At 34.4% G+C, this 26,625-nt stretch overlaps 1 protein-coding gene across 1 annotated transcript in view; it reads right to left on the reverse strand.

The window, feature by feature from the left end:
• Positions 1 to 8,482: 8,482 nt before the first annotated feature.
• LOC308640165 (disintegrin and metalloproteinase domain-containing protein 5-like) overlaps positions 8,483 to 26,625 on the reverse strand; it is a gene marked incomplete at both ends in the record, with an annotated part of 106,535 nt that continues 88,392 nt past the window's right edge. The window contains 2 exons of the mRNA XM_081312175.1: positions 8,483 to 8,659; positions 8,704 to 8,975. Of these exons, the coding sequence (XP_081168301.1) occupies positions 8,483 to 8,659; positions 8,704 to 8,975 (449 nt within the window). The remainder of the gene's footprint in view (positions 8,660 to 8,703; positions 8,976 to 26,625) is intronic.

Below are 26,625 nucleotides of genomic sequence, written 5' to 3' on the forward strand. Positions count from 1 at the left end.
CTATAAGCACTATTGGAATGTGGTAGAACTTTTAAAAGAGTTGTGGTTATTGTAGGAGGCTTTGGGTCACTGGGTACATGGGAACTTTGGTCTCCTCCTCATTCTCTCTTATTTGCTTCTCAGCTATCAGGTAAATGGCTTGCTTTATGATGTGCTCCCTGACACGATATGCTACCTTGAGAAAAGATATTTTGGCACATCATGCATTATTTTGGACAATTAAACTGGTACTGACTTTTCAGAAAATAATTGGTCATAATTATATAAAATATTATAATTATATAAAAATATTTCTAGAACTATTAGTGCATTATAACATGTGAGTAATACACAATGCCTGCCCTTAGAGATTATTGTGAAAATTAAATAAGTATATGTAAATTGTTAATTTAATCTGTTTGGCAAGCAGTATGTGCTTAATAAATGTCAGCCACTTTTGTCATTGTTGCTATTTATTATTGTCATTTTATTGGTACTTCTTGATCTGGCATCCCATTTCTTGATGTCAAACCTATAAAGCAAAAAATGTATATAAGAATTTATATATAAGGATGCTCACTGTAGGGTTCCAGAGATACATTCCCTGAAAATAATATTATCCATGATTCTACATAATGTGGAATGTTATCTATTAAAGAATGTCATGCAGAGGATAACAAGATATACATTGCACATTATTAATAAAATCTACCAGTTTCAAATTAATGTAGATGTTTGTAGAAAAACAAACTTTTCTGTCCATTTCTATGTGTTGTTTTAAAGATAGAATTTAGAATAGGAAATTATTGAAGGTTATGTACAAAGTTAATGCCATTGGTTTTCTAATAGAATAGAAGGAGAAAAGAGAATTTAAGAGATAAAAAATGATAAACTGTAGCAAAATGAGAAAAACATTATTGTGAGGTGCAACAAAATGTGAAAGAACTTAAAAAGAGTGAACTTCAATTCACAGCAATTCATGAATGGAAAGCATAAAATCAGAGAAGAATTGAAGGGCAAGTATCTATATTGTAACTTTGGAAGTAAAAACAAAGGAAATATGTGATTGGCTACCGTTATAAAATTTTCTTTTAGTTCCCTTGTGGGAAGGTCCCTGATCATATAATTATGCCTTACTTGAGCACTTTAGATTCGCTGGGCTTAAGTTTTATTTTGCCAACACTGGTATTTACAAAGAATGACCCACTTTAAGTTGTAATTATGTGTACAACTTATGGCTATTTTCATGTTCTATCTGATTTCTTTCTTTTTCTTTTTCTTTTTTTTTTTTTTTGGTTGAGGAACTTCTCAGGCCTGATCTCCATTTTAATTTTTATTTTGACAAGTGTAATGTGAATTAAGATGCTTAAAAAATATAAATATGTAAAATGATCTCTACAGGTAAAAAAATTAAACAGACATAAAAAGGCCTTTGATTATTGCACTTCTGCTTACATTTTAAGGAGTAAAATAGAATAATTCTCATTCATCAAACATGCATTAATATTTCTATCATTAAATTAGAATTTGGCTAGATTATTAAATCACAATTAATGTTTGAAATTCAAGCCTAACATTAACTCCAAAGCAGATACAATGTGTTAAAGAAATGAAGTATTTATGCTTTTATTTAAGCTCAATTTAGGGCGTTGATTATAAAAACAACTGTATGAAAAGAAAAATGGACACTTACTGTTTTTTGAGAGAGAGAATGTATGTTTTCTCCTCAATAGTGATACTATAGGTCACCTGCAGCAAAGTATTAAAAGAGAAAATAGTCGTTAGAAATTTTAGATCCTTAAAAGTAAAAAGCTAAGATTTTTTTATATGTATATACTCTTTCATACATATGAATTATATACTACACACCTCAAAATTGAAGTTTATGACAGAATTATTCATAACTAAATTTAAATTCAATCAAGGAGTATAAATCTATTTCAAATATAAGTGCATTAGCCATTACCCCTTATTGAATTTTAAATTAAGTTTATGTTTAGAAATGCTGAATACTCATTAAAGAAAATTTAACTTTTGCCATATTTCCACTTTGCAGCTTCCAGCACAAAAAGTTGACAATTTCATAAGAAAATAAAACTTCACCATATGATTGAAGGCATTAGGCACAAACACTGCTTATCTCCCTGTCCTCTGAGAATTGCTTCAGCTAAAGAGATAGCTTTGCAATCTATATTTGATTATATGCAAAACTTTGCACTTTTATTTACACACACACACACACACACGCGCGCGCGCGCGCGCGCACCCCTCACAATAAGTTACAACTGTCTGGGACAGCCATCATTTAATCAGAGGTCTCTCCACGGAATGGGGCTTTTTTGTTGAGTAACTCTTAGGCAACACACCTGGATTTCTTTTTTATTAATGCAGACACACTATATCTTTTGACTGAAGAGTTTATTTCATTTACATTTAAACTAATATTAATAGGTAAAGACCTACTATTTCCATTTTGTTCATTTTGGCAGATGTTTCCTTCTTTTGCTATCATCCATTTGATGATATGCTCTAATAGTATGCTTCAACTCCATTCTCTTACTTTATGTATTTACTATAGATAAGGATGAAGCATGCATATATTATAGTTTGGGCTTATTGTTGCTCTCATTGCTTGGATTCATTTAAACCACATTGAGTTGAGCCTGTTGCTCTTTCCTTCTGTGGTCATGTACTGCGTGTATTTGTTGTGCAGATCCATGTAAATACTTATGTCATTTTCTAGAATGCTCATTCTGGTTTTATCTTCTCTTTCTGAACATATTTATTGATTTTTGAAAACATATCAGTGTACTGAGTTAATATAATCATCTTTTTCTGGTATGACGTTATCCTTCCCTCCAGGGAGAGATAACCTACTTGCTCATAATGTTTTGCAATTGTTTGCTATTTTCAATGTTTTCATATTTTTGTAAATTATAGAACCTATGAATCTATAATTCGTATTTCTTAAACTTCATTTTTCTCTACATCTATACTATATAAATACATTTTAAGAATTGAGATTAGTGAATTCTGCAATTAGCACAATTCTGTAAACAAGATATATATTGTATTTTCTGAAGTATTTTCTAAAGCCTTTAAACAATTTGGCTGGAAGACTTATGGGAACAACTTATTGCAATATTAAATTTCTTACTGAATCAAAAGAAACTTATTTAAAACTTATTTAAAACAAATGCCAAGATTTATAGCAAACTATGATGATAATTGCAGAAAAAATTTGATAGCACTTAAATACTCATTTCCAATGTTCTACAAATTGGTAAAAGTCAATATATAGTTATGAGTATCATGATTCAGCTATATTCCTACTAATTGTCAATGTAACAATTTTTTATCATGCACCAAAACAGGGGCCAAATCACTAAATTTATTTATAGATTTGCATACATTTTTACTTTTGTACTTTGGTTCATTTAATTTTTCAAATTTTTACTGGACACATATTACACATATTTATGAGGTGAGCTGGGGCATGTTAAAATATATATGTGTACAATATGAAATGATAAGATCAGGGAAGCTGGTATACACACCATCTTAAACATCTCTCATTTCTCTGTGTCAGAAATGTTCAACATCCTCTGAACTACCTATTTTAAAATATAGTATTAATTGTTGTCAACCATAATTCTGCTGCTGTGCTATAGAACATTGCAAGTTATTTTTCCTATGCAGATACACTTGTGTGCCTGTTAAGCATCCTTTCTCCACACCTTCTCCCTAATGTGTCTGTGGAAACAACTACTTAGCTTCCCCCTATAAGTGATTGTGGTATGTTATTTTCTGAGTTTGACTTATTTCAATTTCATAATGTCCTTAACATGATGCATGTTGCCAGAAATGACAAGAATTCATTCCTTCTTACGAGTGTATTATAATCTATTTTATATGTATATCACATTCCCTTTTCCTTTCGTCTGTTGATGAATACCTACACATCTTGGCAATGGTAAATAATTCTGCAGCAAACATGGCAGTGCATATGCCCCTCAAACATACTGATTTTCTTTACTTTGGACACAAATCCAGAAATGCTGGATCATATAATAGCTCTATTTTTCCTTTTTTAGAAACTGCTTATAATGGTTAATTTGAATTGTCACCTTAATTGGATTAAGAGAAGCCAATGATTAAGAGGCTTATGGGTGTGTTAATGAGGGTGTGTCTGTGAATGACTGGCATGTGGGATAGCCAAGTGAAATGGAGAACCCTCTCCTAAGTGCAGGTAGCCCAAACCAATAGGATGATGGGTCAGCTGGGATAAAAGTTGGAACAACAAGGAAACAATAGCAGAAGCAAGCTCCATTCTTGAATGACTTCTTGATTGCTGCTGCATGGTCACTCTTCCAAAGCAGACTCTGCCAGTGATTCTCCAGAAGTCTTTGGTCTGGGACAAGGGTGGCACCATTGATCCCTCTTGTTCAGCCTCTTGGACTGCACATCTACTGGTTATTCTAGCTCTCCAGCCTCAGATGGCCACTGTGGGCTATACTGCTTCTGGTAGCATAAGCCAACCTAATAAATCCCCTTTTTATAATTATACTTCTTGTTGATTTTGTTCCTCTAGAGAACTCTAATACATTGCTGTACTCTTTTCCATAATGGCTGAACTAAACTATATTCCCACTCACAGTATATGAGTTTCTCCTTCTCAAAGCCTCACCAGAATTTGTCATTTTCTTGTATTGAAAATAGTTGCCTAATTTGGGAGAAGCGAAACACCATTATGGTTCACATATGCATTTCCCAATGATTAGTGATGTTGGACGGGTTTCTTACATACTTGGTTATTTGTATATCTTCTTTGGAGAACTTGTTTAGATCATTTGTCTATTGTTCAATCTAATTATTTGGTTTTTCTGCCAAGTAGTTTGCATTCCTTATACATTCTGGATATTAACCCTTATCAGAATAGTTTGCATATGTTTTCTCCCATTCATTAGGTTGTCTCTTTTAATTTTTTCTTTTACTCTACAGAAGCTTTGAAGTTGGATGTAACTCTGTCAGTTTTTACTTTTTTATCCTTTGCTTTTGCGATCATATCCAAAATATCTTTTCCCAAAACAATGACCCAAACATTTGCCTGTTCATTTTCTTTGGTAGAATTATACTTCATTTTTGTTGAAATGACCTTATTACATGCGAATAGTTTTCAAATTACAATGCTTTTAGTCAATTAAGATATTTATTGTTAGAAAATTACATAATTTATCTGGGCACTATCATTGTCCTGTAATCTATTTTCTCTGATATTAATTTACCCACTCTTGTTTCCTTGTTTTGGGGGAATCCATAATCTATAATTTGTATTTTCAGTATTTCAAATTTCAGCCTACTCATAACATATTTAAAAGACAATTTTTGTAAGTCGTTTTATTTTTCCATAAAATATAATAACCTTTACTTGCAAAGGTTACATTGTACTTAATGAAATGTATTATATTTATAACACGTTTATGATATTTATAATACATTATTATATCATAAGCCTACTTTCTCACTGCTTTTTTCATTTTTTGCATATCATATCTTTTCCACCTCTTTTTTCTAATTTATCTTGTAATTTTATATTGAGATTGGGTTTATCAATATGAACTTTAAAGTTTCATATAAACACACATATCCATTTAGCACATTTGTGTTATCAAAATTTGTGTGTGTTTGTGTGTGTACACACGTTTTTCTGGCTTGGGCATAGAGTGATAGTAGAAGCAGTGACACCCAGTAGGAATTATCAGCATTCTCTGCATACACAGAGTAGACTCCAAACACCATTCTCCATTTCCCAGTAATAGGAAACATACTTTGTAACTGACACATGACTAAAGTCCAGTTAACGAAGTAAACTGGAATAATGAAAAAAGAAAACCTGGGAAGAATCAAAACCATAAAATAAACACAGGGCATATATAGATTAAAAGGGGGTAGATTTAAGTCAAAGTATTTCAAAAATTTGACTTTGTAATTAAAGATCTCACAATGTAAGCTCCAGGTCTAGAAGGTCTAAGGAGTAAATTGCAATGAACATTAAAAATATTGTGAAAAAAAATGTTAATCTTAGAAAACGTCTGGGAATACAGAAAGAGCATTTCGCAACAAATTTTTGGAGGCAGTACAAACCAAATATCACAACCAGACAACTATATGATACAGAAGTAAAATATTTATTATGATTATAATTCCAAAGTCTTAAATAAAATATTAGCAAATTAAATCCAACAAATATAAAATTTATCATGATAAATGGAAGTTCATTATTATAATGGAAAAAATGACTCACTACATCAAAGACACACACACAGCATAATGTCTGAAAATAAAACCTTCCTTGAATTAATAAATGTCATTTATTAAAAATACAGACACTATCACTTTTATTCTTGACATTGAAATTCTCCCTACAACTAAAGAAAATCAAAGCACAAAATAAAGAAAGAAAAAAACATGGATGAAATTGATGAACTATTAACTCATATTTAATGTCATTTGGGAGCTTCTCATTATTACTTATGAAATAAAAATGAAAAAAAGTAAAAAAACTCCTAAGGATAGGAAAAAAGGGAAAAAATTAAGCTCTTTTGTAAATAATATGTACGTAATACATAAAAAGTCAAAAGAAACAGAAACCTACTACTATTATTAACTATTTAAAATTCTTATTTGCAGTATTGATATATACAGTTACATACACAAATATATGGTTTATTTCTATACATTATAAAATAAACTTTAAAAATACCATTTTACATAGTGTGAATAAACCTTAAAAATATGCAGACTTGGGCTTGGATTGTGGCTCAGTGGTAGAGCGCTTGCCTAGCATGTGTGAGGCGCTGGGTTTGATTCTCAGCACCACATATAAATAAATGAATAATATAAAGGTTCATCAACATCGAAAAAAATTTTAAAGCATATATGCAGTCTATTTATAATTGAAAATACAAAACATGACGGAGAACAATCAAATTAGACAAATACATACAAAAAATCACATTCATAAATGAACTTGATATTATTGAAATTTCATTTCACTCAAAAATTGACTTGTAGATTGAATATTATCTATTACAAAATCCCAGGAAGCTATTTGTAAAATTGGGCAAGACAATGTACAAGATTTACATATTAAATAATGAAACAGGCAAAATAATTAAGAAAAGAAAAAGCAGAAAAATACCAAATTTCAGAGACTTATGATGAAATGATGATAATTAAGGTAGTGTGCCATTTGTGTAAGAGTAACTATATGATTTGGAAAGAAGTGAAATGCATATCCTAAAAATATTTACCTGTGTACTCATTGATCCTATGCAGATGACTACCAAAGCCTTATGAAACGATGTACATGTCAAAAGTTTTGTAAAATACGTGATATTACAACCATATAAAGACTCAGATGATCATTATAAATGTGTATGTCCATGTGTAAATACTCACATACTTTAAATTTACTATCTTTAAAACCAAAGTGAATATTCACTATATTCACAATTGTTTGTACTGTCTAGATTTAACTTTGCAATGTACATCCTTTTTAAATGACATAATGTCCTTTTTCTGAAGGTTTTATATATACATATGGATGCCTATATAGCCATGAAGTTTTCTGGCTTTTATTTTTTTATTTCATTTTTTAAATTTTTTTGTATTCCAGTTTAAAATTGATACAAGGTCAATGTTAGCATGATCTCATGTAAGACCATACATTTAAATGTATATATTTTGTAAGAGTCCTGTAAATGGTACATTCCATTTTGTATTCCAAATATTTGGGGCACTGTTTTGTATTGTTTTGTTCTTCAGTTTTTGTTTTAAAATAATTACATATAATTCCTACATTACCTAAAAAAATTTAAAAAAAAAAACATTGTTCTCAAACTAAAACACTCCTTAGCATGGTAAATTAGAACACAAACAGAATTTCACAAAGGAATGTACATAAATTGATCTGGGCCATAGTACAGTAAAAATAAAGCATGGATAAATTTTATAAAATTGATTTCTTAATTACGTGTGTTTCTGTAACATCCTTACGGTTGGTGTGTTTGTCAAACTTCTCCGGCACTGTAATTTGCAGAAGTGATGATTTAGAGCCTGCAGCAAGAAAAAGCACAGGTCAATGTTCCCCAGTGGGGAGCAGAATCTTCAGTCTTTACTTGTCTCCTTTCCCTTCATCACCTTTTAAACTCCCAAGCCCCAGCATTTGCACATACTCCAAGCTCCAAAACTCCACCTTGCTGATTCCAGGTAGAAGATCCTGTGAGAGCAAGAGATTTGCTACCACTATCCAGAGACACTTTGGGGCCTGTTGACCTCAACCCTGAACCTAAGACCCCATCCCAGGGTCCTGACCCCAGGCAGACTCTCTCTTTCCCGCACCTCCACAGGAGATGCACCTCTTCTTATACAGGTCACATAAATGAGGGACAAATATCCCGGGTTTGCACGGAGCCTTCTCACCACCAGGGCTTAGGGGCCCTCAAGGATCAGAGCCTTGAAACAGGTTTGGCTCTACTGCATCCTTCACCAGTCTGTCTGAGCTTTCTGGAGCTAGGAGGCTGAAGCTCATCTTGCTAAAGGTCTCTGCTAAAGGCTGCCCTCGGATCCAGTTGGGCCCTTTACTTACTCTGGCCGCCAGAGGTCGGCCACGCCAGGCCTGAGAGGATTATCAGGAGAGACAGCATTGTGTGGTTAACCGGCCTGGCCACAGTGCTGGCGGTTGTAATGCAACGCCTGGGTCTCGTGGCCACCAACTGCTGGGCTCTTGCAGGGCGGGGTCAAAGGAATTCCGGGGGGAGCCGGACAGTAGTAAAGATTGGAGGGCGTGGCTGGTTTGTCCAGTCTTGAGCCAGGTCTGTGGATTGCAGAACCCAGCCTTCTACAGCCCCAGAGGTGCCTGTTCACATCTCCCCTGTACTTGCTAAAGCACACTGAGGCCTGCAGTTCTGTGCACTGGTGCCTTTTCCCAAAAGCTTGACAGTTACATTGTATTGCGGTGTAACATAAGGGTTTTATAAAGCACATTTTCTCCTTTAGATATTTGATAGGGAAGTTTTGGGTAGTGTTTGTATTCCATATCAGAGCTTTGTGGGCCAATGGGTAAACTACTGTATTAAAGGAAAATACAAACCTCAGGAAATTCACAATAGGTTTTGTAGTAGACAGTTGCTTATTATAACTATATCTACTACTGAATTTCTACTTCTTAAATCTCAGGTAAAAAAAAAAATAGACCCAAATGTCTGGCATGGTGGTGGATGTGTGTAATCCCAGGAGTCTGGAGGCTGAGGCAGGATTGTGAGTTCAAAGCCAACCTCAGCAAAAGCAAGGTGTTTAAGCAACTCAGTGAGACCCTGTCTCTAAATAAAATACAAAATAGGTCTGGAGATGTGGCTCAGTGGTTGAGTGCCCCTGAGTTCAATCCCCACTACTAAAAATAACAGACACCCCCCCCAAAAAAAACCAACTAATTATTGTGTTATGGTTAAGATGGATTCTAAGAAAACTAAGAAGTTTAAACAAAGTTCTATATATGAATGTATGTACAGTTCTCCTTTGGTGTATGTAGGGAATTGTTTTTAGGATCTTCAGTGGATACCAAATCTGTGAATGCTCAAATCCCTTAAATAAAATGGCTAGTATTTTCATATAACCTGCAAACATCTCCCTATATACTTAAAATCATCTCTGGATTACTCATAATACCTGATACATTGTAAATACATTGTAAATACAAATGTTGTGTAAATTGTTGTTATGCTATCACCTTTACAGAATAATGATAGGAAAAAAACACCTGATTTTGTTAAGAATATATATATATATATATTTAATATTGTAACTGCATGGTTGATTTAATCTACATATATGGAAACTGCAGAAACAGAGACCTACTACCTTTGTTTTATTCTTTTCATTGACTTATAAGCAAAAATTATAACTAAACAATGACGCTGTAAAAACAATTAAAAATCCACTTGTTCACTTTTGTACAGTTTTGTTTCTTAGAAAAACTTATGGCTTAAAGACATTAAATAAATAGCCAAAAGAAAACTTTTTCTCTATAAATACAGAGCTTACAAATGGAAAGACAGCAGAGTTAACATGGAGAGAACTTTCCTTTTATGGATTAATATTACAGTCATCTTGAATTGTTAAACCACGACGCAAAGAAAAGACCACCAACTCCAATTTTAAATCAGATTAAAACAAGCTTGTATTTGTGTACACTGGAACTGGCCAGGACTGTCTCGCCCAAAAACCCTGGGCTAGAGAACAGTACCCTAACTCTCTAGGAGCATATTTTTATAAAACAAAAAGTTGCAAAGGGAGGTGTCTTGAGAACTTACAGATAACAGGATTTTGACAAGCATAATACAAAGGCAGATATAGGAGGTTAATGATCTACATGGCTTAAAATTTCAAGGTAGGGAATAAATTTAGATCCCAACATCAGAATTTATGAGGCACTACTGAGGTGTCAGAGTTGGTTGTTATCAGGTCAGGGGGAGTCAGGATTTATGAGGTGTCGCTAAGGTTTTAGAGAGAGTTGTTATCTGGTCAGGAAAATCCAGGCATGGGTGAGTTCAAGTCACGGGCAGGAATTCCAAACAAGTTTAGAAATTGTAGTAATTTATAGTAAAACAGAAATTAACTTTTCATGACTTTGTGACGAGATGGCTCCCAATCTTAAGGTGGAATTAGGCTGGGATCAGAAGAATAATTTCAATTTTTTACAATTTTTAAATTTGTTTATAGTAACACTCTGTAGCAAAACATAAAAATTACCACCTTGACCATTTTTGAGTGTACATTTCAGAGGAATTAAATACACTCACATTGTTGTGAAACCATCCATCTCCAAAACTCTTTACATCTTATAAAACTGAAACTCAAACAATAACTCTTCATCTTCCCATTTTTCCCCAACAAATTTTCTTTCTGTCTCTGAATTTGAGTACTGTAGGGAACCTAACAATTAGGAATCAGACCATATTTTTCGTCATGTGACTGGCTAATTTTATTTAGTATAATGTCCTCAAGTTTCCTCTATGTGATGTACCCAGCCTAATTCCATCTTATGATTGGGAGCCATCTTTGGGTCACAAAGTCATGAGAAGTTAATTTCTGTTTTACTATAAAGTACTGCAATTTCTAAACTTGCTTGGAAAGCCTCCCTATACCTTGAACTCACCCATTTCTGGCTTTCCCTGACAATCTTCTCTGAAAACTTAGTGGCACCTCATAAATTCTGGTTTTCCTTGACCAGATAACAACCCTCTCTGAAACCTTAGCAGTGCCTCATAAATTCTGGTGTTAGGGTCTAAATTTACTCCCTAACTTGAAATGTTGAACATTTAGATCATTAACCTACTATCTGCATTTGTATTATGCTTGTCAAAATCCTATTATCTGTAAGTTCTCAAGACACCCCCCTTTTGTAACTTTTTGTGCTATAAAACTATGCTCCTAGAGAGCTGGGGTACTGTTCTCTAACCCAAGGATTTTGGGAGAGACAATCCCGGCCGGAATTACAAGCTTGCTTGAATTTGATTTAAAATTGGAGTCAGTGGTCTTTTCTTTGAGTTGTGGTTTAACACATGTTGTACCACTTGTCAAAAATTCTTCTTTTTTAAGGCTGTTAAAAAAATTGCATATATACATGTTTTATCACTTAGCCATAGGTAGATATCTCTTAGCTACTGTAAATACTATTTTTGTAAACAACTATGAACAAATATTTGAGACTCTGCCTTCAATTCTTTCAGCTATATTCCCTGAATATTATCAGAGTAAAAATGCAATCCATAGAATGGGAGACAATCATTTCAAATAATAGATAAGAGATTGAGATCCAAAATATGTAGGATATTCTAAAAACTCAAAAAGAAAGTACAAATAATGTGATTCCAAAATAGCTAAAGGATTTGAATGAAAATTTCTGTAAAGAAGATACATGTGCAAATAGCCATAAGCATTGGAAAAGTTGCTCAGCATTACTAATCTTTAGGGAAATGCAAACCAAAACCATAATAAATATCTTATATTCATATTCATTAGAATGACTCCTATAAAAAAACAAAAAGGACAGGGCAAAATCAGGCTACTCAAAGATGGGATAAATCCGAATCTGGCCACATCTTCTCTGAAACTCTTGTTTCTCACAGGCCTTGCAGAGAGCCCGGAGCATTGTATTTAAATTACAGAGCTCACTAACTAATTCACCTTCTTCTAGTTACCCTTGAGAATCCTCCCCAAATTCCTGTTTAGGTTCCCTTCTCTTATCACTCTGAATCTCTCCATCTAATTCAGCTGGTTCTGACTCAGGTCTTCCAGCCCATCTCAGGCATGCTCTCTGCAGACAAAGAGACTGGGGAAGGCCGGCTGAGGGCATTCTTAAAACTAGCGATCAGATCCACTGCTGACCATGTCATACTCTCTTGATCTGAATCTAAACAAGTTTGTATTAAGTCCACATATTCTCTGAGTTAATCGATCATGCACCTGAATATTTTGGCTGATTTGTATCCAGTGCATAATTCTCTGCCAAGCTTTTCCCAAACATGCACATTAAAGGAACCCTCTTTGGGAAACAATGGGCAAATCTCCAGTAACACTTCTAAAAATTGTGCCAGCTGAACGTTGTTTACTGGATTCCCTCTTTGCCTTAGCATAGTTTTAAGTATTGTGAGAAAGAATTCACTCTCTTTAGAATTAGTTCCCCATGTTTAACACCAAGCTATTAAAAACTCTCCACTCCATCCTCTCTTTAAATTGACTAATTCGAGTGTCTCCTGATTTGAGGGGCAGCCAAGCTCACCTGAAATTTCTCTCTCTGAATACCTAGCCAGTGGTCTAGGTTCAGGCACCAGATCTTGCTCCTTCATGCACAGTGAGTGAACAGTGAGTGAGCAGTTAATTGCTTTCAGGCTGTGAGCTGGCTAAGAAAATAAAAGTCAGAAATAATAAAGACAAAAGCATGAAAATAGTTTAAAAAGCAGGACTCTGTGGGTTGTTCAACCCAAGGGTCCAACCCCTAACAAAGAAGAAAAACACATGCTCTTTATTATATATGAAAAATGTTAAAAGGATTTATTGTAAAAGAAAACTTCTTCAAGGCAAACAAAAAACAAAGTTGAGCAGGAACAGGCTAATTGGAGCTCACCTACTTGCATGATATCATCTCTAGGCTTGGTATAGCTGGCACCACAAGGCTACTGAGCACACCCATATTTCTTCCACCCCAGGAGAGCAGGCATCTGAATTCAAAGCTATCTAATCCATAAATTCCACATCAGGCATGGACTCTACCTCATTAAGAGCAGCTACCTGCAAATAGGCATATCTTTCAGCATCATTGCACTGAAACATTCCCAGAAGCAGCAGACTCCAAGTCCAGGCTCTAGAGATCAAAACAGTGATTTATTTACTGCCCCTGTTGCTTGACTACAAAACATTCTAAACAAAATATTCAATGAAGATGGAATGAAAAAAAAGTAGGGGGAAACCAACAAAGAGAGGAACTACATAAAGAAAGTCAATCAAAAGAGAAACTAATACAAATTAAAACCAGAAACAAAACAATTACTGGGAATACAGATCATATCTCAATAATAATCTTGAATGTTAATGGCCTGAACTCAATAACCAAAAGACATAGAATGACATTAGATCAAAAAAACAAGACCAAACAATATGCTGTCTCCAAGAGACTCACCTCATAGGCAAAGAGACTGGAGATGAAGGTGAAGGATGGGAAAAAAAAAAAAAACAGTATCACTCACATGGATAACAGAAACAAGCAGGGGTTTCTATCCTCATATCAGATAAAGTGGACTTCAAGCCAAAATTACTCAGAAGGTACATTTCATAGTGTTTAGGGGAATTATACATCACAAGTAACAATCATAAATATTTATGCCCCAAACAATGGTATACCTACATACATCAAACAAACCCTTCTCAACTTCAAGAAGCAAACAGACCACACCACAATAATACTGGGTGACTTTAACACACCTTTCTCACCACTGGATATATCCTCCAAGCGAAAAAGAAACTATAGAATTAAATAATACAATCAATAATTTAGACTTAACAGATATATAGAGAGTATTTAATCCAGCAATGAGTGAATACACTTTCTTCTCAGCAGCACATAGTTCCTTCTCTAAAATAGACCGTATATTAGGTCACAAAGCTACTCTTAGCATATACAAAAAAAAATAGAGATAACACCCTGAATTCTATCAGATCATAATAGAATAAAAACTATTAAATCAATAATAAATAAAAAATAGACGCTACTCTAACACCTGGAAACTAAATAATATGCTATTGAAGGATCAGTGGAGAGCAGAAAAAATCAGGGATGAAATAAAAAAAAAAAACTTAGAAGTAAATGAGAATAGTGACACCACATAACAATATCTCTGAGACACTGTGAAGGTAGTGCAAAGAGGAAAGTTCATTGTATTGAGCTCATTAATTACGAGAATAGAAAGTCTACAAATAAATGACCTAATGTTACATCACAAAAGCCTAGAAAAAGAACAAATCAACATCAAAATCAGTAGAGGACAGAAAATAATTAAAACCAGAGCTAAAATCAATGAAATTAAAACAATTCAAAAACTGGACAAACAAAAAGTTGCTTCTTTGAAAAAGTAAATAAAATTTATAAATCCTTAGCCATACTAATAAAGAAGAGAAAACTCAAATTACTAAAATTTGTGATGAAAAAGGAAATATCATGAATACTATCAAAATACAGAAGATAATCAGAAACGATTTCATAAATTTATACTCTAATAAAATGGAAAATTCTGAAGACATCTAAAAATTTCTAGAGATATATGACCTAACCAAAGTGAATCAGGAGGACATACAATTTTAAACAGATCAACTTCAAGCAAATAAATAGAAGATGCCATCAAATGCCTACTAACTAAGAAAAGCCCAGGACCAGATGTATTCTCAACCAAGTTATACAAGTTTTCAAAGGAAAACTTACACCAATACTCCTCAAATTATTCTATGAAAGAGAGAAGGAGGGAAACCTTCCAACTCACTCTATGAGGTTAGTATCACCCTGATACCAAAACCAGACAAAGACACACCAAGGAAAGAAAATTTCAGACCAATATCCCTGAAGAACAAAGATGAAATAATACTCAATAAAATTCTGGAAAATTACATACAATAACATATTAAAAAGAGAGTGCACCATGATCAGGTGGGGTTCATCCCAGGAATTCGAGGTTAGTTCAACATATGGAAATCAATAATATAATTTATCATATCAATAGAGTTCAAGACAAGAATCATATGATTATCTCAATAGAGGTGTTATGGCTAGATCGCAATAAATCGCTGAGTCAATTTTAAAGGACACAGAACTATCTTTGTTCACTAGTTAATGAGCCAAAGGGCAGGCTGCATGTCTACACTCTTCCACCCTTTCCAGGAGTTAAAGCATACCTTTTATACTGCAAGGAAAGCATGTCAATGCTTTAATAAGTACATGATAAGTGGCTGTTTGATTCAAATCCTCAAATATTATGAGCTCTAAAATCATAAGCAGAAGGGAGAGTGAGTAAAAATGACCCTAGTTGACTACAAGTTAAAGAATGGTTATAATGTCTAGACAATCATTTTCTGACAGGGCATTTTGCCCAAGAAAAACTGGGAACAAAAAATAAAAATTTTACATTGTATAAGAAGAATAAAAGCATTTGCATTTCTAAGCAAAGTGTGCTAAGCAGGATCAGAATAGCAGAGACGGTGTTTTCTATGGGAGAAGCATTTCTTACATGACGTGGAGTCTCAGGGTTAAGTGGAGTCTGGTGTTTGCCCATATAGCCTGGCCCATAACAGATGCAGAAAAAGCATTTGACAAAATGTAGCTCCACTTCATATACAAAACACTAGAAAAACTAGGAATAGTAGGAACATACCTCAACATTCTAAAAGCTATCTTTGCTAAAACCAAGGCCAGCATCATTCTAAGTGGAAAAAAAAATGAAACCATTCCCTCTAAGAGCTAGAAGAAGACAAGGATGCCCTCTTTCACCACTTTTATTCAATATTGTCCTTGAAACTCTAGTCAGAACAATTGGACAGAAGAAATAAATTAAAATGATAGGAATAGGAAAAAAATAACTCAAACTATCACTGTCTTCCAATGACATGATTCTATATTTAAAAGACCCAAAAAATTCCACCACAAAACTTCTAGAATTAATACATAAATTCAGCAAAGTAGCAGGATATAAAATTTATACCCATAAATCAAATACATTTCTATACATCAGTGAAGAAATCACTAAAAAATAAATAAGGAAAGCTACTCCATTGAAAATAGCCTCAAAAAAATAGAACATTTGGGAATCAATCTAACAAAATAGGTGAAAGATCTCTACAATAAAAACTACAGAACACTAAAGAAAGGAATTTTAAAAGACCTCAGAAAATGCAAAACTCTCCCATGCTCCTAGATAGGTAGAATTAACATTGTCAAAATGGCCATAAAACTAAAAGCCTTATAAAGATTTAGTGCAATTCCTAATTAAAATTTCAATGACATTTTTCATAAAAATAGAAAGAGCGATTATGAAATTCATTTAGAAAAATAAGAGACCCAGAATAGTCAAAGCAATTCTTAGCAAGAAAAGTGAAGCAGAAAGCATCACAATACCAGACCTTAAGCTTTACTACAGGGTCATAGTTTTAAAAAAATAGTATTGTCACCAAAATAGACACATAAACTGATGGTACAGAATAGAAGACAAAGAGAGAAACCTATATAAATACTAGACAAAGGCACCAAAAACATACATTGGAGAAAAGCCCCTTCAATGAATGGTGCTGAGAAAACTGGAAATCCATATGTAGCAGGGTGAAATTAAATTAAATTAAATTCCCATCTCTGTGCCACCTCAGATACAGCATTAGTCTCCAGGGTATATAAAGAACTCAAAACCACCAAAAACAAATAACTCAAGCAATAAATTGGCTAAGGATCTAAACAGACACTTCACAAAAAAGAAACACAATTGATCAACAAATATATGAAAAATATGTTTAAATCTTATATAACTATGTATATATGTGTGTATGAGTATATGTATATGTATATATATATATGTATCTATGTGTATATATCTATATCTATATCTATATATATCTATATATATCTATATCTATATATCTATCTGTATATCTATCTATCTATTTATTTTCCCTCTGGCTACCACTTTGTAGTCATACACCACTGTCAATCGCCAGCAACAAATCTTCTCTCTGTCCATACAGGTTTGCTTTTACCAGAATGTCATACATAATACATATATATTTGAGACTCATTTATGTTATCAAGTGGTTCAATTGTTCTCTCTTTATTATTTCTAAGGAGATTCCCATCAAAAAGATGTACAATAATTTGTTCATTCATTCATTCACTAAAGGACTTTCAGGTAGTTTATAGATTTGACAGTTGTGGGAAATAAAAGTGTTATAGACATATTCACACAAAGTTTGTGTATGCAGAAGTTTGTTTTGTGGGTAAATACCTAGAGATGAGTTTGATGTATCATATAGTATGTGTATATCTAATGTTATAAGAAGCAAACTATTTTGCAAACTGGCTTTACCAGATGTGCTTGCTTTCACATTTGAACCCATTATGTGAGTTCTGGACTCTGCCCAGTCAGTTCATATTTTCACCACCATATGATATAATCAGTTTTGTTATGTTGTTTCATTTTTCTCTGTCATATGTTAGGTTGTAGTTCTATCCCATTTTGGTGTATATTTTAACTTTTTATGCTGAAATAATAGTAGATTTAAAGACCTAAAAAGAACATATGAGAGACGTCCCATATAATCCTTACTCAGCCTCTCCCAACTTTAAAATGTTCCTTTTCTACACTATCCAAACTGTGAATGGCATTAGAAAAACAGGCAAGACTATAACCAATTGCATCAATGTATGTGGAGTCATCTCTGTGTGTATATGCATGTTTGTGTGTTTAGTGCTATGCAATCTTGCCAAGTTTACATTCATGTAATGACTTCCACAATAAAGATGCATGATCATATAATCATTACATTGCTCCCTACATTACCCCTCATGGATATATTAAGATCCTTTTTCCACATTCCTAACTCCTGGAAACCACTGAACAGTTCTCTGTCTCTTTAATTATGTGATTGCTTGACTGTGATTTAAATGGAATCACAAATTCTGTATCCCTGTGAGATCGGCTTCCTTTTTTCTCTTGTGTAATATCCATGATGCACATCCAAGTTTTTCCATGTTTGAATTATCTTTAGTGATAACTAGAACTCCCTTGTGTAGATATATCAGAAATATTTCAGCCATTCACTTACTGAAGGACATTTGTAGGTTATCAATTTTTAGCTAATATAAATCAGTTTGTTATGAATATTTACAAAGAAGATTTTACTTAAAATTAGAATTTTAATTCTCTGGGATATATGTCTCAGAGTAAAATTGCTGGATTATATTTTAAGCTTTTTACTGCTCAAAAGAAACTATTTTGCAGAGTTGATGTTTCCAACAATGACACACGAATGACCCACTTCTTTGCATTCTCACCAACACTTGTTGAAAATACTAGTATTTGTTTTAGCCATTCTATTTGCAATGTACTCATGTTTCTTATGGTTTTAATTCACACTTCCATATATGTGATGTGAACCATCTTTAACTGTTCATTTGTCATCTTTTTCATCCCATCTAGGGAACATTTTTGCATGTATTTTACTATTTCTAATTGGGTTGTGTTTTTTAAATGTTGAGCTTTAAAAAACTATGCTTTACAGATATGTATTTTGTTGGATGTGTGATTTGCCTATATTTTCTCTAGGTCTCTATTTTTTCTCCAAGAGTTTTTAAATTTTTATTTAGAAGACATTGCCTTTTTTCTTTTATGAAAAAGGCCCTCAGTTTTTGTGCTATGGCATTTCAAAAAGGTCTAGCTTTAGGGTTTACATTTAATCACATGCTACATCTTGACTTACAATTTTTTTGAAAAGTGAGCAATCAAAACTGTTTTGTAAGTGTCCCTTTACTCTAGTAAAACCTTTTGAAAAAGTGACCCCTCATCTGTTGAGTTGGTTTTCTACCTCTGTCAAAAACTAATTAGATATATTTGTTGGTGTACTTTTTCAGTTCTCTCTTCTCTTCCATTTATCTGTGTGTCATTTGACTTTTTAAGTCCCCATTTTCACTTTGAAAAACAATTCTTCTCACTCTGTTCTTTATTTTCAACATTGTTGTGGCTATTCTAGCATTTCTACTATCTCTATACTTCATAGAATCAGTTTCCCTATGCTTACAAGAAACCTTACTGTGACTTTGATATAAATGGTACTGGTGCCGATCACCTTAGTATTGAATCTTCCAGTGTTTGAATGTGGCATGTCCCTATTTAATTCTTTGATATTTTTTATAAGATTATTGGAATTTTCACCATATATCTCACATGTGTGGTTATTTCATTATTTATTGTTCAATTTTCATTATAATAATTGTAAATTGTGTTGGTTTATTTGTTTTGACTTCCACTTCATTGGTAATATATAGATATACAATTGAGGTGTGTGTGTGTGTGTGTGTGTGTGTGTATGTGTGTGTGTGTGGATGTGTTTGTGTGTTAATTCTATATTCTGCAGCATACTTAATTTGATTTTTAGTTCTGAAATTTTATGTTTCTTGTGATTTTTTTAAGAGAGAGAGAGAGAGAATGAATTTTTTAATATTTATTTTTTAGTTTTTGGCGGACACTTTGTATGTGGTGCTGAGGATTGAAACCGGGCTGCACGCATGCCAGGCGAGCGCGCTACTGCTTGAGCCACATCCCCAGCCCTTCTGGTGATTTTTAATGAAAAAAAATTGGCTTTATGAGAAAATATTTCTATATATCACCATTAATTTTTATGCTATCTGTAGGAATATTTTTAAATAATCTTACATTTGAGGAAATTTCCCCTCAATAGCTAGGTTTTGAATGTTGTGTTGTAGATGATGGTACTATTGATAATTACAAATGCCTTTCAGTGTCATTTGATATGGTCTTATGATGTTGCTTCTTGGGCTGTTAACATTATGAATTACACTGAGTTTCTGAATATTGTACCAATCCTTTTTTTATATTTTTAATTTGTTCAAATTAGTTATACATTACAGAAGAATATCATACATAAATGGAGTATAACATCTCATTCTTTTGGTTGTACAAGGTGTACAATTACTCGGTTATGTAACATATATACAAATAGGGTAAAAATGTTAAATTCATTCTACTATCCTGCCTACCCCATTTTCACACCCCTCCCTTCACTTTCCTCTTCCTAATGCAGAGTAATTCTATTCTTCCCTCGTCCTCACCCCACACTGCTGTTATTGTATCAGAGAAAACATTTGGACTTTGGTTTTGGGGATTGGTTTATTTTGCTTAGCATGATATTCTTCATCTCCATCCATTTACTGCAAATGCCATCATCTCATTCTTCTTTAAGGCTGAGTAATATTCTATTGTGTATATATACCACATTTTTCTTATCCATGCATCTGTTGAAGGGCACACTAGGTTGGTTCTATAGTTTATTGTGAATTGAGCTGCTATAAACACTGATATGGCTGCACCACTGCAATATGCTGGTTTTAAGTCCTTTGGATATAAACCAATGAGTGGGATAACTCAGTCATATGGTGGTTCCACTCCAAGTGTTCTAGTGAACAGGGTTTCTTTTTGATGGCTCTAATGAGCAATGTTTATTTTTGTCTAATTTTAATTGTTTTAAAGAATGTGAATATAATAAAAAACATTCACTTTAAATGCACGAATGTTCATTTTAAATGTATGGATTTCTAATACCTTTATATATTGATAAAGGCATTTAAAACACCAATTGGAATGGTGCTGCTACACCCTTCTCCTCATTGCCACTACCTTATTTGGGGCCATGTGGTTCACCCCCAGCCTGATATTAGCAATAACTGTTCAGGAACCAAATGTCTAGGCATCACAGCACCTAATGGATCCAAAGTTTAGTCCTTCCCAGAGGTTAATTTTTCACTTAGTAGAGTAAGGTGTCCTGTGTGAAAAAAGTTTGAGAGGTGGGGGATAGGTGTGAGCTGGGTTTTGGACACCTGCAGTTTCAGACATTTGTTGGGAAGTTCAGGGAGGCAGTTGTGATCTTCTTCCATGGTGGTGTCACTTCCCCATCTCTCCTGGCCTGATGCCCGTCCCGTCCACACAGCATACAGCTTCTCAGTACCTAGAATGACCATTAACAGATCATAATGGATTTAAGTTAGAAATTTAAAACAAGATAAAAACAGAAAACATTTTAACACCTAGAGAATAAAAAATATACTTTTGAATGAGGAATGAATTATAGGAGAAGTCAGAGGAAAAATAAGAATATCTTAGAAATAAATATGAACAGAGATATATCAAAATGTTTGGGGCACTAAGAAACAATTAGAAGAGAGTTTGCATGGTATACTGTTTTCCATCCTTTTACTTTCAGTTTATTAATGTCTTTGCCCATAAAGTAATCCCTTATAAACAATATGTGGTTAAGACTTGTTTTTAATCCTCTCTGCCAATCTATGTCTTGTGATCAAATAGTTTAGACCATTTTCATCTGTTGTTGTTACTCAGAGGTAACTAAAATTTCCTTTCATTGTATTTCTAATGCACTGAGTGCCTACACTTAAAAAGTGGAAAGATTAGGAGAAGTAACCTAAAGTTACATCTGAGGACCCTGGAAAAAGAACAAGTTGGTTTCAAAATAAGTGGAAGACAGGAAATAATTAAGATCAGAGTTGAAATACATAAAATTTAGAATAATTAATACAAAGTATCAATGTGGCAGTGAGTTGTTTTTTGACAAGATTGAAAGTCTGATCCAAACTAACTAGTAGAAGAGAGAAGAACCATATCAAAAAAATTAGACATGAAAAAGTAGATGTCACCAGACACTTCTGAAATCCAGAGAATCATTAGAAAATTCTTAAAAAAAATTTATACTCCAAGAACCTGGAAAATCTAGAATTTATCTCCAAATTTCTAGATATATATGATGTACTCACATTGAACCATGAAGACCTAGAAAACTTAAACAGAGTAGTATGAAGCAATGAGACTGAAGCAGCAATTAAAATTTTTCCAACATAGGTGTTTTACCAGATCTGTAAGAAGAACCAAATCCAATCTTCAAAATATTTCATGATATAGAAAGTGAGAGAACACTCAAAAATTCATTCTATGAACCAAGTATCACCTGGATACCAAAATCAGAGGAAGACACATAAAGGTAAGTAAACTACAGAACAATATCCCTGATGAACATAGAGTCAAAAATTCTTAATATTGGTAAACTGCATTCAAAACCACTTGAAGAAATAAACACACTGTGATCAAGTGGCTTCTGCACAATTCACAGTAGCTAAGCTGTGGAACCAACCTAGATGCCCTTCAGTAGATGAATGGATAAAGAAAATGTGGTATATATACAAAATGGAATATTTTTCAGCAATAAAAGAGAATTAAAAATCATGGCATGGAGCTGGAGAATATGATGCTAAGTAAAGTTAGCCAATCCCCTCAAAAAACAAAAGCCGAATATAGTGGGGTGGGGGAGGGGAGCATGGGAGAAATAGATAACCTATAGATCAGGGCAAAGGGGAAGGAGGGGAAGGGAGGGGGCAAGGGGGTAAAAAAGATGGTAGAATGAGATGGACATCATTACCCTAAGTATATGTATAAAGACACGAATGGTGTGAATATAATTTGTACACAACCAGAGATATGAAAAATTGTGTTTTCTATATATGTAATAAGAATTGTAATGCATTCTGCTGTCATATATGACAAATTAGAATAAAATATTTTTTAAAAAGGAAAAGAAAAAAAGAAGGCAGAAGAACAAAGAAAATCTAGAGGAAGAATGCTCTCACTTCTTGGGATACCAGGATACCAACTAGGGCCCCCTTCTCGCTCCTGGCATAAGTCTGCATTACCCCTTTTTAAATAAACTCTGCTTTATGTGCTTGCCTGGGCATGTTTCTCTAATGTTATATTTCAACATGTGAGGAAGCAGGACTCATCACTGATAATCAGCAGTATGACTTCAATTTGACTTGTGGATAAAACATTTTTTGATTCAAACTATATGTCATCCATGAGGTGTTATGGTTTAATGTCAGAAATCTTGATCCTGAAATCCAGGACAGTCTGCAGGGGATGCCTCATAGCTGTCCTAATCATTTCAAACAAGGAGAACTAAGATGAAAATAGGAGAACAAACTGTGCCTACCACTGCCAATTATGTTCTCAGCCCTAACTGGGTCCTTCTGTTCTCTCCTTTGTGGAATGCTGAACAAATCTGAAGACTCCTGAAGCTCCAAGAATTTCTCAAAGCAAAGGTGTCTGTCAAAGGTAAGGATGTGTCACCTTTCTGATGCAAAGCACTAGTTAGAAAAATATAAGATCATATCTAGTGATAAAAAATATATCTTTCTACTTCCCATGTTTATCTCCAAAGCAGAGGAACCTATTGATAATTTAAGAAAAACAAACTTTGCCAAATGTGTAATACTCCATCCATCCCTTTTTGATGGAATTTTGATGTTTGCCCAGGCTTGGGGATTTCTGACTTGGGTAAGCCATTAACTCTATGTATAGCTGAGATACAAGATGTAGTGCTGGGATTCCTAAATCAAAGGCTAAGTGGCATTGCTCAACTTGTGACTTACTTTACTAAATGTAACTAGTGTTGTATGCATGGCCAGGATGCCTATGGGCCATGTCTGCCACAGCTTTTCTGGTGGGAAATTTCCACTAAATTAACCCCAAGACACACACTGAAGGTTCAGATTCCCCACTAGGTTCATAGTGTCCTTGAAATTAAAGGGCACCAAAGGAGATCTAGAAGATGACTCTCCTACTGGAATCCCATGAAGCCACTCTATAAGTTTGCTGAATTTTAAACTTAGCAACCCTGTTTCCTACCCCAGAGGAAGGAGATAACTTTGTTCCTGGGTGGAGACCATAGAGCAGTTCTACTATAGTAGGCCTTATCTCAGACTTTGACCAACCCTGATGTAGAATGGTTCACAAATGGAAGCAGTTAAATGGGTGTTGGAGCTTAAAGAGCAGGTTCTATAACTTCTTAGTCTCCAGATGTTATGCTTTGGGTCTGGAATGTCCCCCAAAAGCTCATGTATTGAAGGTTTGTTCTCCAATGCAGCAAGGTTCAGAGGGTGTGACTTTGGGGTAATGATTAAATCATGAGGGGATTGATTGGATCTGATCTCACTGATGGATTAACAGTTTGAAGGCATTATTAAGAACTGTAGTAGTGTTCCTGGATTTGTACAACCACAAAGTTCATAGTTCCAGATTTTCCAGGTCATGAACATGGAATTGGATGAGACACACACGAGACAGAGAAAGATTTATTGAAGCACAAGTACACTGCCTAAGAAAGGAACACCAGACTCACCTAGCGGGAATGGGACGCCCCAAGGGTCTGAGTTTTGTGTTCTTATATTCTGAATATGGACACAGGTCTCATATACAAATGGCTGGGTCCATATACAAATGAGGTGAAACATTTTGTCAAATCCTCATACTTTTCAAGTCCAATTACGCTAAGTTTCAAGTTTCAGTCACTGTAAGATCCAAGTTCTGGCAGTAGCTTAAGTTTCAGTTAGTGTCAGTTCTTCATTCATCCTGCATGTCTCCATCTCCCCAACCTCCATTTTCTACCCTGTTCCCTGTCCTCCTGCCTCAGGAGGTAGAACCTAATTGACAGAGTGGGTCTTTGTGACCATGCCTTTGGGGTCCCCAGCTCCATCCTCTTATCTCTGCATTCCAGCTGCCATAAGCTTGGCAGTTGTCTCTGCCACACTCTTCTGCCATGATATTTCTGCCATGGAGCAGTCAACCATGGTCTGAAACTGTGAGTTAAAGTAATTTTTTTCTTCCTTGACGTTGTTTTTTCTCAGGTGTTTGTCACAGAGACATAAAGCTGAGTAACACACAAGAGGCAATTGAAGCAGAATCCCTTCCCCCAAGCAACTCAGCAATGTAAGGGGCTGAAATAATGTTGCTTACCCAATCACTACAACCAGAGAAAGATAAATACAAGTCAGCTTCTATACTAACTCTTAGATATGCTTTACTATTCTTTCATGCTTATGTTGCCATATGAAAATAAATAAAGGGGACCTCCTAACCAAAAAACTCCCCAAGCATGAGCCTGAAATTCCCACTTTCCTGGAAATAATACATCTACCCTTCTAGGAAGCAGTCATGTACAGCATGATAAACCAAAAAGGCAATTTTTTCTTCAATCCAGAAAACTATATTGGAAGATCAACTTCAAAATGTTTCAGAAATGGTTGTAATATACCTTACCCCAAGCTTGGACACAAACTCCTCTTTTTCAAAATTTGAGGAAACATAGGCAAGATATTAGCAAAATAAGCCAGCAGAAGACGACTTGTGGATTAAAAAGTTGGGAAATCATAAAATTTCACTACCTGAGACTGACCAAGGAAAAATTGTTAAAAGGATTCATGTTTTGTGTCATTTAAGAAGAGACGCATTTACTGCTCAGTCACCTGAGCCTTTAGGGGAAATGATCTTGAATCCTCCATTTGAGAGGTCACAAGGTCTTGCCCTCTATGCCTCTGTAACAGTGGGGGTAGGGATGATCAAGCTCTGTCCTTTACTTAATCCCGTGCAATACCAAGATACACTCTCCAGGTATGCCTTTCATACTTCTTCTGGGTGGATAAAAGCATATTCCATCCAAACCAAAAAAGAACCAAGAGGTCACTAAAGGTTTATTATTCCTTAGTTTGAACTCTCTGAGCCAGGGTGGCAAAATAAGTCTCAGGGGCATTGAACATTACTTATCAGGACACACACAGTCATCAGGAAAAGTGCTTTGTATCAAAAGTGCCTTGGCAAAATTAACCCAAGAAACCTTAGAAGGCTGGTTAATGACTCTGGCCATATGAAGAGTCAGAATTGTCCCAGAACCTCTCTTCAACTGAACCCTTAAGAAAAGCACCACAGAAGATCACTTCTGACCTCAGACCTTGCCATTGATTCTATAATACAAAAGATTGGAGACAGGTACAAAAGGCTCTCTGGAATTCAGAAATCAAGTGGTCCTAGCACCTCAATCCAACCCTGTCTTTCCACAAATTCAGCCCAGGAACCCTATTCTATTAAAGACTTGGAAAAGAAACACATACTGACAGGTTACCCCGATGAGAGGGTCCTTTCCACATCCTCCTAAACACACTAAATGCTGTCATATTCAAGGGCCAACCATCATGGGCCCATTTATTAAAAATTTCATCTGTCCCTCTTAAGGTTTTACAGATCTATATAACCACATGCCACCGCAAAAAAAGAAAAAGATTCCTCTTCATGTGAGCCACATTTTCAAGTATATCCTAAATTCTTTATGTATGTATATCCTCTAAAAGGCTATGAGATGATTTCAGAATGGGTGCAAAATGTTATAAGTTATAACTGAATTTGTTCACTCCTCAAAATATCCTTGCAT

The sequence above is a fragment of the Spermophilus citellus genome, assembly GCF_964194105.1.
Source record: "Spermophilus citellus genome assembly, contig: SCAFFOLD_283, whole genome shotgun sequence".
NCBI classification, from domain to species: Eukaryota; Metazoa; Chordata; class Mammalia; order Rodentia; family Sciuridae; genus Spermophilus; species Spermophilus citellus.